The 16838-nt window shown below is 36.0% G+C and overlaps 1 protein-coding gene across 3 annotated transcripts in view; it reads left to right on the top strand.

Moving 5' to 3' along the window:
• ccser2a (coiled-coil serine-rich protein 2a) overlaps positions 1-16838 on the top strand; it is a 50172-nt gene that overhangs the window by 7640 nt on the left and 25694 nt on the right. For all 3 annotated transcript variants that reach the window (XM_079853631.1, XM_079853633.1, XM_079853632.1), the window contains exons 2-4: positions 5776-6913; positions 7492-7774; positions 7908-8122. In XM_079853631.1, the coding sequence (XP_079709757.1) occupies positions 5816-6913; positions 7492-7774; positions 7908-8122 (1596 nt within the window). In that variant the 5' untranslated portion in view covers positions 5776-5815. The remainder of the gene's footprint in view (positions 1-5775; positions 6914-7491; positions 7775-7907; positions 8123-16838) is intronic.

Here is a 16838-nt window from a genome sequence, read left to right as displayed (position 1 = left end):
TTTATAAATATTAAAGAATATATGATAACATTTATTTTGCCAACTTTTAGGAGTACATTAACTTTACCCTCAAAGCTAACAGACATGGACTTGAAGTCACAAAACTCCAATTTTGTTTTCATTTTGTCTAATGTTGGCAGACCCTGTTTGATGTGGTAGAAATATATTTCGCATTTACATTTGTTTTGTGAGTGTGTGGCGGATGGTGGTTTTCTTAATTAGTTTAGTTCCTTAGTGCCATATAAATGAGAAACAAGCTTCCGTTTTACTAGTGCCAACTTTGAAATAAAACAATCTTTTTTTGTAGATCACTGTGGCTTGAACAATAAACACATGCCTGCCAAAATTTGAGAAATCCCTTTTCAAAATGCCAGACGTGGTTATATGCATGTAGATCCTGACTGCAATTCTGTTTTGGATTTCCACCTTCATTTTGTATCAATCAAATATTAACAGACTCTGAGTGCCCACTGCTCTCCTCCAGACATATATCTGTGTGCGTTTTTCTAGGTGTCTGACCTGAATATGTCTTGGTCTGGAATAAATGCCTGGTGCGTAGGAGAAAATTGGCCTTAGTCTGTACTGATGTTACAGTCACCCAATAGAAAGAAATGCTGTTGAGAAATAATGTCAAATGGAGAGCGCACTTGGAAACACCGCAAAGACTGTTAAGGTGGACTGTAATGCATTTAATCCAGCCCTCAAGCAGATCTGACTTATTTCAATAAGCTGCTCTCTATGACAAATCCCAACCTGTGTACACCTGAGGCCAGCTCAGCTGAAGATAGAAACAAACTGGTGTCAGACTCAAACACCAGCTTATCTCATACAATGTGCTCTGGAGGACTTTTTGCATAACCGACCCGTCAGTAAGGGCAAGCGGATTCAGTACAGAGCTGCAGTCAGACAGAAAGATAACCGTGTCTAATTGATTTTAATGTCAGTCCGCACATGTTGTGCACACATTATGTTAGCTCTCTAGCCGACTGGGATATATCAGAAAAGTGGCCAGCTTGGTAAAATGTATCATTCTGTTTGTCCCCCTGCTCTCAACATTTAACTTTTACCCAAGTGTAGAAATAATTGACTCCGAAATTGTAAATAAGTTTCACAATTAATTAAAAAGAAACTGCAAATTACACATTGAATTAAACATGTTTTTTTTAAGTATAAGGATGGAATTAGTATATATTTTTGTTCAATTATTCTTTATTTACGACTTTGAAAGATATTTTTTAGTGTGTAAGGTTGGACTGTTAGAGACACAAACAATACCCTCTTGTTTTTGCTGGAATTGGTGGTGGAAATGTGAGTAAAGGCAGTAGTTTATCTGAAGACACTGGTAGAGGGGTTCTGCTGTGGCTTGAGGTCCATTTAAAATCACATTTAGACATCTCATCAAATTCTACTTTGTTTGATCTGAAGTGACTCGCCTTGTTTCCTTGGCTCTAGTTACCCATAATAATTCTCATCTGGATGTCTTTTGGACTCAGAAAGATGTTTGCTGGTGTGTGTGTGTATATATGCGTGGGTGGGTTTGCGTGTGTCTTGAGATGCAGGTATCCTCACTGTCATTTTCAAGGATTGTTTCAGTGTCTTATTTGCTCTAGTTGAGTGATTTTTGTGTGGGAAGGAGCCAGTTGACAGATGGTCTGAAGTGTTGCCATAGTAACCCCATCTATGACATCATCTGACCCCAGGCTTCAGTTATTACCCTCTTTTGCCCTCTAAATGGATGCTGTATGTTTATGTAGATTTATGCAGTAGTTTATTCAGTACAGTAACTGAAACTTTTAAAAAGATCTTTCAGTAAAGAGTTTAAAGCCTAAAAACAAAATCTCTGAAATGATTCACAACATTGCAATATTCATTTTAAAACAAGAACATTTTTAAAAATCAGATACAAAGTATAGACTGTACTAACATGAAGCATTGCAAATGATTTTATTAAGAAAAAACAGAACAACATAACACTATACACATTGAAGTTAAGTCATTGATTTTAAGTATAAAATATCAATATTTTTACATTTTACAATATTCAGACAGACTGCCATTCAAAAGTCTGGGTCAATAAGAGTTTTTTGATGTTGTTGAAAGTCTCTATCAATTAAATACAGTACTGGTATTAAATTATTACAATTTATATATAATATATTACATTATTTTAATATATTTTAAAATGTAAAATATTCCTGTTATGATGACAGCAATATTTTCAGCATTATTATTTCAGTCTTCAGTGTCACATGATCCTTCAGAAATCATCCATATTCTGATCTGCTGCTCAATAAGCACTTCGTATCAATGTTGAAAACAGTTCTGCTTAATATTTTTTGTGGAAACCATACTTTTTTCATGATGAATGGCATTTCACTTCTGAACAAGAAAGATCTGGTGATAGAATCTGCTTGTGTTTTGACTGTTGAAACATGAAATATAATGGTCGTCACCAGTGGTGGTGTTGGGTAAAGAGGCTTTGGCAGGGTGTATTTTGGCTGACCTGATTTGGCAGAATGAAGAGGATTATAAAGCATGGCAATCTCTCTCTCTCTGTCCATTCATTTGTGTCGTGTGACTGCTAGTATAATCTCTCGTCACAGAATGTGGGTCAGTGTGTGAATAAAGGTCGCTCTATTCACCCCCTTTTCATCCCTTGCTTTAACACACACTTCCCATTATACTGTCATAAACTCGTAAACCAAAAACGTGATCCACAGATACTCAAAACTGGTGCTCTAATGGACCAAAATATGTCATTGTGTATGGATTACTGTTTATCTATATATTTTATACCTTATCTTTTATCTTTGTACTTTTGTGAAAGAATGAACAAGGTTGATTTTTGTGAATAAAACTAAATTGGAACAAAATGAAGTTAGACATTATAGACTAGTAGAGGCACTATTTATTTGGCTATAGGATTTGGCTTTTAGCCCAGAACCCCTCTCACACACTCTTGAATTTACTTGTTTTGGTTTCCTTTGACCCTTTGACATAATTCACTGAAAAATAAATCAATATGGAAGAGAGCGAAATGAAAACTCTCCGCCTTTTTTACTCTGATACTCACTCAGCTGCCTCTCCTGGTCTTGCAACCTTGAAAAGTACACTTTCAGTTCCATATTTAATAAAAAAAAGTTTTACTTTTACTTTTTTTTTTAAAACTAGTCATTAAACTGTATTTCACTGTCTATATATAATTTTTTTTATTTTTTATTAAAGCATTTAGATGATACATTTTCTTGAGTAGATCATTTTTTAGGTTATGTCTTTGATTTGAATTTATTATTTAAACCACACATTATTGTTGCAGTTCTTAAAGTCAGCAGCCAACAGCGAGTAACAATATGACACTAAATAAGGGTTCATTTTGTTCCCTGCTTGTCAGTCTGTTCTGCAGAGCAGACTTTTAATTAATTGAATTATGAACTTCAATCTCTAAACATGCTTTAATACATCCTATATGTGAGTTTTAGTTCTGCTCATCCCTTTAAACAGATCCTGTATCCTCATCCTGATTTATCTTGTCACGTGCCGTGAAACTTTCCAACCAGATCACCACAAAAAACTGTAGACGAGGGTTATTCCATTCAAAAGTTTAAAAAAAAACCCTGCCACCTATTTTCATGCCCTAAGTGATGTAAAACAGGAAGTGGTTTTTTGATGTACATTTGAAATCCTTTAACCCTAAAACAGAAGCCCAAATGCAATATGTAATTCAAAATACAGGACAGGACAGGAAAGGAAAGGAAAGGAAAGGAAAGGAAAGGAAAGGAAAGGAAAGGAAAGGAAAGGAAAGGAAAGGAAAGGAAAGGAAAGGAAAGGAAAGGAAAGGAAAGGAAAGGAAAGGAAAGGAAAGGAAAGGAAAGGAAAGGAAAGGAAAGGAAAATTCCTTTATTTAAACATTGGGCCCTAATTTGACAGACTTTTCTTTGAGTGAATTACTAAGCTACTATGATGGTCGACTAGAATAAATATCATTGACAAAGCTGGACGTCTACATAAATATGATAATTTACGAGATATGAGCAACTGATTTCTTCTGTTGATATACTGCATTATTTTTTGTCGGTTCTGTTCAAATAAAATGCTTTCAATCCAGTTCTAGGTATTGTCACATTTACTCATTATCATTCATGTTTGTGATTTTTATAAAAAAAAAAAAAGTTTCGTCTCTCAAGCAGAAAAACTTTGATTGTTATAAGGGAAGTAGATGCATAATGTGTTTCTGTATCTTTCTAAATCTTAGGTCTAATTCTTATAGATTTGTTAAGCATTTTTATGAAGGTAATATTATGCCATAAAGAGTCGCATGCGCAGGGTACGATTTGTAAAAGTGTACATAAGATTGCAAGCGTAAATGAAATTTGCGTGTGCAAGAGAAGATTTGTAAATGTGTAAATCGCCTTTCAAGTGTAAGAATTTTTTTTTTGCAGCATTTTACTGTCATTCGTAAGTGTAATGCATGTATTGTGAAACTGCTGCTTCATGCTTAAGCAAAATAAATAGGACCTGTATTCTTACACTTTTGGCACTTTTTTCTCTCACACAAACACGGCCAAAAGCACTGCAAGCCTGTGAACAGCAGTTTGCAACCGAAAACAACCGAGTCAGGAACTGCAAAACAGATTGATCGCGTAAAATCAACCTTTGTGTAAAAAAATAATCTGTTGTAAATGTCTGAATGACTTGTTTTGTATATGTGGCAAAAAAGTTGATTTTTTTCATGAAAAAATCTTTTATTTATTTATTTATTTATTTAACATGTATGTGTGCATTAAAAGTACAATTTCGTCAATGAGAACGATGCTGAGCCAAATGAAAAAAAAATGTGTTCTGGAGACTGCCGTGTTTATTGAACCAATCAGATAAGAGTAAAACGAGAGTCAGTGAGAAGCTCCTTTGATTGGCTACGAAGGTGGACCCGCCCTTCTCTTCACGCTTGCAAAACTCAATGAGTGAGAGAATCATGCCAAAACTGTAAGCGCAAGTAAAAGAAAGATGCAACTGTACAAATCAGGTTATTTTGGGGTAACTTTTTTGCCGCATATACACAAGAAGTCATTTAGACATTTGCAACAGTTTATTTTTTACACAAAGGTTGATTTTACGCAATCAATCTGTTTTGCAGTTCCTGACTCTGTTGTTTTCGGTTGCAAATTGCTGTTCACAGGCTTGCAGTGCTTTTGGCCGTGTTTGTGCGAGAAAAAAAAGTGCCAAAAGTGTAAGCGCGGAAAAATGGAAGACAAAAGAATACAGGTCCTATTTATTTTGCAATAAATTGCGATTTATTAATTTATAAAGCTGCAGTTTCACAATACATGCATTACACTTAAGAATGACAGTAAAATGCTGCATATATTTTTTTCTTACACTTGAAAGGCGATTTACACATTTAAAAATCTTCTCTTGCACACGCAAATTTCATTTTCATATTTCAAATTTCTTATGTACACTTTCACAAATCTTACCCTGCGCATGCGATTCTTTATGGCATCATATTACCTTCATACATTTTCCCCTTTGACCAGTTCATTTTTAATTATTCTGTGGTGTCACAAATGTTAAAAAGTAAATAAACCATGCAGTTTAATTAATATGAGGACATAAAATCTTGATGCATATTACTTATTAAAATAAACATCAAATGCTGCTTGAAATAGTTTAAGATTTAAGTATTGAACAGCATGTCACACCACAGGACGAAAGGATTTATTAATTTATTGTGTTAATTGATTTTTTCTTTTCTTTGTCCCTCTCTTTTCTCTTTAGGTGTTCCTTTCATGTTTATCCATGACTCTGTTGTTTGCTGATGGAACAGAAGGTCCGCAGTAAGTCCTCAATGGTTTCCAGACTGCCAAAATTTGGTGCGCGTCCTGTCAATGGTACCCCCTCACCCCTTCCCAATGGTACAACCCAGACTGCGCTCACCCAAGAGAGCAAAAATCCCCCTGCTAGGCCAAACGGAGTGGTCAGAGCCTCCTCCTTTTCCATGAAATGGAGGAAGGACAGTGACGGGTCAGTGGACCCTTCAATCCCAGTCACAGGCAGTATACCAGAAGAGAAAAAAGAAGTTGGCTCCCAGCATTCTCCAGGAAGTAGGGAGTTAAAAAGCCCTTCTACTCCTGCAACCAAAGTGCGCAGGTCTGCCTCCTCATTGTCCACCGGAAGCCCCAAACCTGTAGCCAAATCCGCTAAATCCATCCCGAGTCCTAAACCATCGCCCAAAAACACTCAGATCACCTCCAAATGTCAGGACATATCCCAAAAAAACTCAAGCTCCAAGCCAACTCAAAATGGGACATCATATCTGGGGTCTTCACCAGGCCAAGCAGCCTCTTCGGGGCTCCAGCGACCAAGGGCGAACTCTAGCTCGACTCGAAGCACCTCTAGAGACAGCTTGTCCCAGTCCAACGACAGCCTCTCACGACAGTCTGCCGTGCCTGACCACATGGTGCGTTCTCAGAGCTTCACCCACTTCAAGCAACTGCCCTCACCAACGTCCGCACCCATGACTCGATCCTTTTCTTTCAACAAGGCTGTGGAGCTAGCCAAACCGCTAGCTAATACCCAGCTGCGTCCTCCGCGAACACTTGGATTCAAATCTTCCCTGAGCCTCAGCAAGGGCCGGCTAGTGCTCGGTTTAGGGGGCTTGGGGTTTGGAAAGGGGTTAACAGATAGACTATCTACTGGGACTCCTTCTTTAGAGAGCTTGACGCCTCCTAATTCCATAAAAAGGCCACTTCTGCCTAACTCTGCACTGACAAAGCACTCGTTACAGGCCTGCAGGCTAAATCGACCAATTGCTGCCAAACCACAGTGCCCTCTAGTGGTTGGGAGGTACCCTGTGGAGAGTGATGTTATAACCCCGCCTCTCACTCCAGAGCTGCACCACTGTGCCAAAAAGAGTGTGAGTGTCTGACTATATCATTTATTTTAACATGCATAATTTCTTGCATCTTGATATTTTTTCTTGGATGGTTCAAGAAATAGTTCCTTAATGACTTTTTCTACTGTGGAACATCAGAGTTCATGAGAGAATTAACAATGTCGATTGAAATTGTGAACAAATCAATCTTTGAATTTAGTCTTTCTTTAACCCATATTTTTTACAGAGATTCACAGTTTTTTTAATGTGTTATCGGTTATTTAATTTTGGGACCAACTGTGCATAAAAATAATAGCAACATTAGCAATATAATAAATTATATAATTAGCAATATAGTACAACAATATTAACAAATAAAAAATATCTATTATTTTAATCTTTATTATATGTATGGTTTTTATTATCTAATGATTTATTAGTTATTATTGTGTCTCAAATGATTATGCCAAATATGAAATTTATAGTTTTGTATTCAGTTAATGTTTCTTTTCCAAATTTTAATAATATTTGCATAGCTATTTGTAGCTCTACTGGAGCTACCACAGAGAAATCAAACATTGAAACAAGACTGAATTTTCCCATTTTGTGGCTGTGAAAAGGCATCAGCTTCTACGGTGTCCCCAGAGGAGCATGTGACAGAGCCGGGGTTGGATGGGAACCTCCGCTACTCTGGGGATGGAACGGAGGACATGTCTCTCTCCTCTGCATCTTCTCTTGAGAGGAATGACACCAGTGAGGAGTTCCTAGATGACTTTGACAACATAGGGGACCAATCGCAGAATGGCATCCTGCATAACAAAATTCCTTTAGCCACACCCACCCAGACACGCCTGCAGAGCTTCTTGAATGAGACCATGGACTGGACTGGGATTGGGCTGGAAGGTACAGTATAGCTAAGTGTTGTGCCTGCCTTTCTTGCATTTATGTGACAAACAGTACAGAGCTGATAATATTTTTCTATTTGTGGCAAGCATGCACTGTTTATGCTATGATATGATATCATGTCTGCTCTCAGGTGGAAAGGCAGATTTAAGGGGTGGTGTGCTCCGTGGGCGCCCGCCGCCTCTCATGTCCCCTGATGTGGATCGTCATGCGGCCTCCTCTTCGGAGCTCTCCCCCTCTAACAGCTCTGGAGGAACATACATGTGGGATGAGGAGGGCATGGAGCCACTGGGACACAACACACATATACACCGTTGCAGCAGTTTTGAGTCAGACCTCAACAGCATAGTGAGTACAAAGTTATCCTCCCAAAATTAGTTTGTGGTCCCCTTAGGGTGCATTTTAAAATCTCACATTTTTTTATTTAAAAAAAAATATACAACAACATGAATATTACTAATATAAAAATAAAGTATTAGTATATAAAGACTACGTAGCGAATAAAGAATAAGTACTACTAACAAGTAGTAACAGTTGTTAATAATAAAAAAAAAAATTTGTTGTTGCTGATAACATCAATAATAATGCTGCTGATAATAATAATAATTTGTAATAAACATTTTTGATGTTTCTGATTATACATTTATTTTTTGTTGTTGCTTATAATAAAATAATAATAAAAATAGTCAAATTAATTAATTGTTGCTGATCATTTTTGTTGTTTCTTATTATATTATTATTATTATTATTATTATTATAATATTAAAATAATATTTGTAGTACCATGTCGTTGGGCAATTTATTTGTTAGTTTTTTTACATAGATCGCCCTTTTTTGGGATTTGGACCTACAACTTTTGCGTTACCAGCCCATATATTTAACCACACCCATTCTCGCGACTGTATAAAAAACTTTTTCTGAGATTGTGGCTTCTGCAAGTCCCACATAATGCTGTTCAATTCTTTGTGGGTGTTTGTAATCTTTCCTCTGCTTTGTGTTTCGATAAACCTATCGTTCCTGTACTGCTTATTGCTGGTTTCTATATGTGTGCTTGTGCGTGTGACAGGATCTCTCCATCCCTATCCTGCTAATTATTTCCTTGCTAATTAGGGATTAGTCCCTGTGGCTCTTACTCGTGACTCTGCAGGAGTGTGACTCCGAGTCCCGCCGTTCTGAACAGAGGTCCTGTTCTGTCTCGGCTGTTTTTCAAAGCCCCTGATCGAGTGAGAATGCGGAACGGTGCCGCTTAACATTCCAGCTTTTGATCCCAGTGAAGCAGGCTGTGACTTTGCCCTTCATTTTCTTTTTTGTTTGTTTGTTCTGATTCACAATGTCAGATTGGCTTTGTTGAATGCAAAACGAGTTAGGCTGGATTTGAAACAGTAATCAAATGTAAAATACCAGCGTTCTCTTGTAGTATATACACAAATGCACCCCCACACACAGACATGCTGACTTGACTGTGACTTCAGATATTATGTAATAGCAGCATGTATACATTAGAGCACGGCTAATTCATTGTTCTTCATACTTGCGTAGGTTGTTCCTCTGATGTAGTTGTATAGAGAGGAGCAGTTTACGTAATTGACTGCGCTTCAGGTTGAGTTGGGCTTTGAGTGACATCTAGTGGTCTACTAGGTACTAAATAAATTCCAACATTTCGCCAGTATTTGGGATGGTTCCTAAAACAAGCATCATAGTAATTGCTCATACTTAGGGTTAGGGATTTTATCAAACCTCTTCTAAAGTATTCAAGTTAAATGCTTTTCCTGGATCTTTATGGCAGTGTCTTTGCTAAAGCCAGTTTTATCCTGTTACATATAAATCAGTGGCTTACCTCACACATGCACAGTAACTGAATGATTAACTCTCTCTCCTGACGGCAGTGGATCTCCTCTAGATCCCTGTGTTGTGTCTATCTTTAGTTTAAGACTCCTGTGCTCTTACGGATAATGAAATAGAGGTTTGGCTTTATTTAGATATCATCTGATCTTGCACTTAGCGAATGATGTAACAAGTTATCTTTAGTTCATTTAAATACTACTACTTCAAAGTTGTGCTATGCGCTTTATTACAGCCACACAGAACTGTTACATTTACTGATATAAAAATAAATAATATAAAGAACAAGTAGTGTATAAAGAATAAAGAAGTACTAAGAATTAGTAGTAACAGTTGTTAATAATACTAAAAATAATAATAATAATAATATTTTTGTAGTTGCTGATAACTATGATGATGATAATATTTTATAATAAACATTTTTGTTATTTCTTTTAATACATTTTTGTTGTTGCTTATAATAATAATAATAATAATACAATTTTAATTGTTGGAGAATTTTTTTTTGTTTTTGAGATTATTATTATTATTATTATTATTATTATTATTATTATTATTATTATTATTGTTGTTGTATTAAAATAATATTTGTAGTAGTGTGTTTTTGGGCCTTTTATTTATTAGTTTCTTACATGGAACTTTTCCTAATTATTACACAAATATTATTTAGTACAAAAAACAAAAAAAAACATTAAGTAAAAATTATTGATCTATAATTTATTATATTTTTTTAATTGATAAAAATGTACACTTAAGATGTTCGGTCATCATATTACCTATACACGCTGTCGAATAGGGCACTCCAGAATAACTTGTATGTTTCTATTAACGGGTGAAGATCCTCCTTTATGCCCCTCGTACCACTATCCATTATCACTGAAGCATATTTTAATGGACTGTGATAGATTCAACTCTAAGAATTCTTTATTTTCTGTTGACTCCGTCTCCTATGCAAAGATTTTTAATCTTAAGTAAGACCAGATCTAGTAATAGTTGTCAGCATAGTAATCAATGTTCATTATGCATTAATATTTAAATTGCTGCAAATACAGTGAAACTGCTGTCTATCGTGCTTAAACACATTTGTGAATTGTTTGGACTAATGAGACCGCGTGAAGTATGTTGCAACTTTTTCAACGGCTCTGGCTCAAACATGCTGCGTAACACTTAACCTTAATAGTTCTTGCATGTCAAGCAAGCATACTTCTATTTACCATAACTGATGTGTGCATTTATGAATATTTATATGTGAAAAAAGCCTAAATTAAATCTTTTCGTCATATAAAGTGAGCTTGTCTCTTCAGAAAATTTCAGAAAAACCACTCAGTTCATAAGGATTAGTTGTACGGTCTCTTAATTAACTTTTTGAAGCATCAAAGTGGTAGTTGCATAGCTGTCAATGGAGGGAAAGAAATCTCTCAAATTTCATTATAAATATCTTAATTTGTGTTCAGAGGATGAATGGGAAGTCTTTGGACTTTCTGGGACCGGTTTTGGAATGACATGAAGGTAATAATGACAGAGTAAATGAAACGTTTTTGGGGGAACTACATTTTTAAGTGAACTAACCCTTTAAAACATGTACTTAAGACCACAAGGGGGCAGTATGGATTCAAGAGACAAAAGAAATGTTTTCAACATCTCCCTGTCTCTCTTTCCTTACATTTTGCACTTGTGTGTTTAATCCCTCAGTTGACTTCTGCAGTACCCTGTTAGGCTCATTTAAGAGTTGTTTATTTGTTCTAAATATAGTCTGTCTTGCAGGAGGCATTTACAGGCCAATTCATTAGCTGCTAAATGATCTAGGTGCATAAGCCTTTGTTTTCAACATAGTAAGTGATTCTGAGACGTGCTTTTATCTGCTGCTGTTTCAGTATTAATTAGCTGAGAGGTATAGAGCATTGTTTACGCTTTATCATTTGCTGACATTACTAAGACTGTAAACAGGATTTGTTTAATTTTTTTATAAATATTTAACATCTCTAATCGGCTCTCAATTTATTAAGCTAACTGATTTAATGACTCTTTCTTATTTTGCTTAATCTCTTTCAGACCTGCAATTCCTAATGGCTTTTTTTGAGCCTTTTCACACATGTACACAATCACCAAAGGCAGCCTTTGCAACAGTCTGAATGCTCAACGCACACTGAAAACAAGCTTTATGTTTGGAAATCAACAAACAACAAATAAAATTAGCAGCTCTATGCACTTTTTTTAAAGCACGCATTCAATTATATGACCGTCGTCAATAGCAACGCATTATACAGCGCACATCTCTTCTATCACCATGGACGCGCTCTCTCGTTTCATTAAAATGCTTTCAGAAATTAGTGGATAATTTTATCAGCAAATGTTATTATAGTGGTATAATATTATTTGGTAACCAGACAGTTGATATACCAGTTGACTTCCATAGTATTTTTTTCCTACTATGGAAGTCAGCATTAGGTTTAATGATCTACAGCCAAATAGAGCGAACTTTGGTGATAAGTAAACAAATATTTAATTGCTACAAAAGAAATTTATCATTATAATAACATCAAAAGTGGAAAAGTTGGTCAAAAACGTACATTTACACAACTTTCAGACGCCATAGATTTTTTAGCTCTGCACTGTTAATAAAATCAATATGCTGCCTATCGTTTCCAAGATGTTCTGGAAAACAGCACTCTATATCCTGAGTTATAACCATATAAATATAGGCTATAATAAATATTAAAACAAGAACTCATACAGGCACATTTTTTGCCCTATATAGTATCTTGAATTTTGGGAGCATTTTATTAATTTCAGAGGAAAATTTGCCGCAAACCCCGAGTTGGGGTTAGGGGTTAGAGGGCAGTGGTTCTCAACCTTTTTTGGGCCAGCGCCCCCTATCCATTATCCAGATCCTGCTGTGCGCTTGCGGCATTCTGAAAAGTTGAGATGTTTTCAACTGACCGCGTCGCTTCTATTATGAGCGCGCTTACCGTGCGCCTACATTTGAAATAACGAATTTGCACGCGCATAAAACGCGATATGTGAACGGCCCCTCGAATTCGAACTTTCAAAATTGATTTGAAAATTAGTGTGAACCCTTTGCTTTTTTGTTTTTCTGCTAATTTCTTTTCTGCGGGTTGTAGATGCATTAGTTTCAGCCGTAGTGCGCCTGAGGCATGCAAATCCAAGCGATTGCGGTACTTAGACTGCATGTAGATGACCTGGCTGAATCTATGCTCAAGGAGATATGTTGTTGGAAAAGATTCTAGCTGGATTCTAGCCACCAGCGGATTGTTGTCAGTGCGAAACACTTTTTTGAGCACTTGAATGCTGATTCTTGTCAGCGCTGGATTCTAGTCAGTGCTTGAGCGCTGGTCTATGACTGGAAAAATAATAGTCCTTGCAAAAGAAATGATACATAGCTTACATGTCGCATTAAATGGCAAATTTTAGAATGTTGTAGACAATTATGGCTCATTTCCACTGAGCGGTACGGTACGCAGTTATTTCCGTTTCCATTGTCAAAAGTTGTGAATGCCGAACTGTACCGTACCAATTTTTAGGTACCCTTCCGTTGGGGTACCTAGCACAGTGATATGGTACTAAAGGGTGGAGCTAGACTCACTGCAGAACGTTGATTGGTTGACAGAGTATCGTCACTTGCGCGTGCTACAAGGGGAATGACAACATTTTAATTACATGTTTAATCTTGTCTTGCCTTGATCTTTAGTGTAAACTCGTGAACGCCCCCCATGAACACTTGAATGCCCCCCTTTCAAAAATCTTGCGTCCAACGCCCCCCTGTTGTTCTCTGAACGCCCACTGCGCCCCCGTTGAGAACCACTATACTAGGGACTCTATATTCTAGCTGAGTCCCCAGCGTGACCGCTATTTTAGAACATATTATTTTATTGCCGATGCATCATGCAGCCATACAGACAGATAGCCTATGTATCACATTTATTTCGTTTTTCCTTTTTTATTCAAAATATTCACAAACGTCTTAATTATATCATGAATTATATGATATATTCTGATTGTCAAATATGTGGAATTGAATGTGTTGTCGTTTAAACACCTTTATAATGATCATGTTAGTTGATATAATTGCGATTAGTTTGCACAGCAATTCAGAGGATCTGTCGGATTTGCATCATGTAAATTCATCAATTTTGCGGCCGGTGAACTGGGACACGAATAGAGTGAACTTTGTTTCATACACAATGTGTATCTGATATGAGTAAAACACTATATATATATATATATATATATATATATATATATATATATATATATATATATATATATATATATATATATATATATATATATATATATATATATATATATATAACTTATTAAGAAAGAAGATAATTGAAATTTAAATATTTGAACCCCATGCATATTGACCTCTTTTCTAAATCGCCATTGAAAGTTTGGCTCTGTTCAAAGAACTTTTGTAGATGTCGGAGTCATTTTGTCCTGGATGTAATATTGTTCAGTAATTCAAACACATTCCTTTTGATCCCCCAAATATGATGTTTCACTCCTGAGCTCAACGCTCAGATTGTGTGAAATGTGATCAGGATTCTGGGCTTGTCTGATAGGACCTTTCTTAACTGTTCTGCCTGAATCGGTCTGGTTCTGAAGGGATCTTTAATCCGATCTTCCCGGCTGATTCGCGCAGGCCTATGTGAAATGGGGTGCGTTATTCCGGCTCTTTCAGCGCAGGAGGAGAGTGCTGATGGGGCTTGGGCTGCGTGTCTAAGCTGCCGCCCTGCGCAGTGAAATGTCATTTCCTCTGAAGCAACCTGCTGTGACTAAGCCCATAATACATGGACAGATTCAGAGCGAGGGAACCTGAGAGACTATGTGTATGTAGGTGAACTAAAATGTATAAACTCTGGCTGCTTTGAATACACTTTGTAGACACTTGTAAGAAGGTATGGTGTGTACAATATGTGTATTAATGTTCAGGAGAGGGGCCTGCCTCTGTTTAAGTGCATAATTATTTGATGGATGGGATTGGAGAACATCTTGTCAGCTTTGATGACTTGAAGAGACGTTTTGTTCTGTGAATGGATCACATTTGCATGATTGATAATGTTTTCTAAAGTATGCTGAAAGTATTTGTACTGTGGTTCTTTCCCCAGCTGCCTGCTGAATATGAAATATGGAACATTATACAGAAACTTTCATAATGTACTGGGGGGGGGGGGGGTTTGTGTGTTTTTTTTGGGCAAGGCAATAATAAAGTCCCCCATTTAAAAAAGCCAATGTATTTAACATACAGTAGCTTGAAGGGAGAGTTCAGCCAAAATGAAAATTGTGTCATAATTTACTCTAAACATCATTTATCTCTTCCATGGAACACAAATGAATAATTTCTGAAGAATATCCTGGCTACTTTTTTTCAAAATAAGGAAAATTAATGGTGACCAAAATTACTAAATAAAAAGCACTACATTCAGAGTCTTCCAGCCATTTGATAATTTTGTGTAATAAAAAGGCAGAAATATAAGTTATACTACACTGTAAAAATATATTTTTCATCTGTAAATAAAAACAGAATATTGGAGTATATTTAAATTTGTCTATTTCAGAATTTTCATGTTTAATTCAATGTGTTACTTGCTCTTTTTTGTAATTGTGAAATTTACTAGAAAATTGCTTCTACAAATTATTTTTTCAGTCTATGAAAATCTTGACTTTGCTCTGGCCCACTTTAGACAGTTAATAATGGGCAATACTGGTTAAAAGTAATGTTGGGTAAGTTACTAATTACATCTTCAACAGTATAATTAGACTACTGTACTAACTGCTCTCTCTAAAACGTATTGGATTACTTATTACTAATTACTTTCTAAATCCCATATTAACCTTGACCAGTTGAACAATAAAAGGACAGATACAACACTGCACTTTTGATTCTTTCAAATAAACGATATACAATTGCATAAATTATTCTTGAACTGACCAAAGTGTGTAAAGGGAGAAAGTTACTTTAAAAACATGCTTTTTAACATTACAATTTGATGTTAAATCCACTTTTGTTTTATATAGAATTGTTATAAAGTCTACAGTATTTAATGCAATTACATCAGAAATAACTAATTCAATTACGGAGAAATTAAGAGTAATCCAATACCTTACTTTGTCAAGGAAAAAGTAATTAAATTACAATCAGTAGAATACTTAGTAATTAATTACACCTTAAACTGGTTGAATGTCTCTTCACAAATTAGATAGCAATCAATAATTAAACTGGCCTAAATATAAAAAAAAATAAAGACTTCTGTGGAAGTCTCGGGACAATAAATCATTATCCATCCAATCATTGCATGTGTTCCGAATGCAATAAGATGTTTTAAAAATGTACATCACGGTGTTATACCGGTTTTTATATTTTTATATTTTATATTTTTTATATCAAAAATTATACCGGTTTCACGGTATATGAAGTTTTTTTTTCCAACCATGACTGGGTGTTAACCACATTTTCTACTGACTGAGAGAGGAAATACTGCAGTAGATTGACTTCGAATGCCCTATTTTACTGTTATGAGTAAATATTGTAGAAAAACTCCACACTAGTATTAATACAGTTTTGCAAGGCCCCACAAAATGATACTGTTTACAACGAGGTGCCAGCAGGAGGCACTTTAGGCACGTCAGAAACAGCGGTTTCCCCGATAACGGCTGTACACAAAGCAGCACAGCGCTCATAAATGCTGCTTTATCAGGAAAGATAAAGAAAGATTCAATGAAAATAGCATCGAAACTTTTCTAAAGACAGTCAGTTCCCTTCAAAGCTACATTCATATAAAAACACCCGCGGCGTGTTTTGACTTTGAAACATGCAGTACTATTGTTTATTCCATGATGTCAAAGCCTTTTGGAAAATCTATTTGTGGCGGGCAGTGTTGATATTGTGAACCAATGAATGGGAAACACTGTAATATAATTTGACAGCTATCAATTATAGTTTAACCAATCCATCTTCACCATCACGCTTAGTAACACATACAGCTGTGCCCTCACCACAGTGCAACAGTGAAAAGGGACCCTCTCAAACAGTGTTCCGGATGTTGTTTAAGCGACATATACCCGTATTGCGGTACATAAAAAAATCATATTATAACAAAAATAAACACTGGTATTCGGTATGAACCGGTATACCGCCCAGCACTAGACACAAAGCAACACAGCTAAAAGTATTCCTAATATGTTAGACTTTTTATTT

Source organism: Squalius cephalus (genome assembly GCF_949319135.1).
Source record: "Squalius cephalus genome assembly, chromosome: 20".
Taxonomy (NCBI): domain Eukaryota; kingdom Metazoa; phylum Chordata; class Actinopteri; order Cypriniformes; family Leuciscidae; genus Squalius; species Squalius cephalus.
Note: the sequence above shows the minus strand (reverse complement) of the source record. Positions and strands in the feature narration are given on the sequence as shown.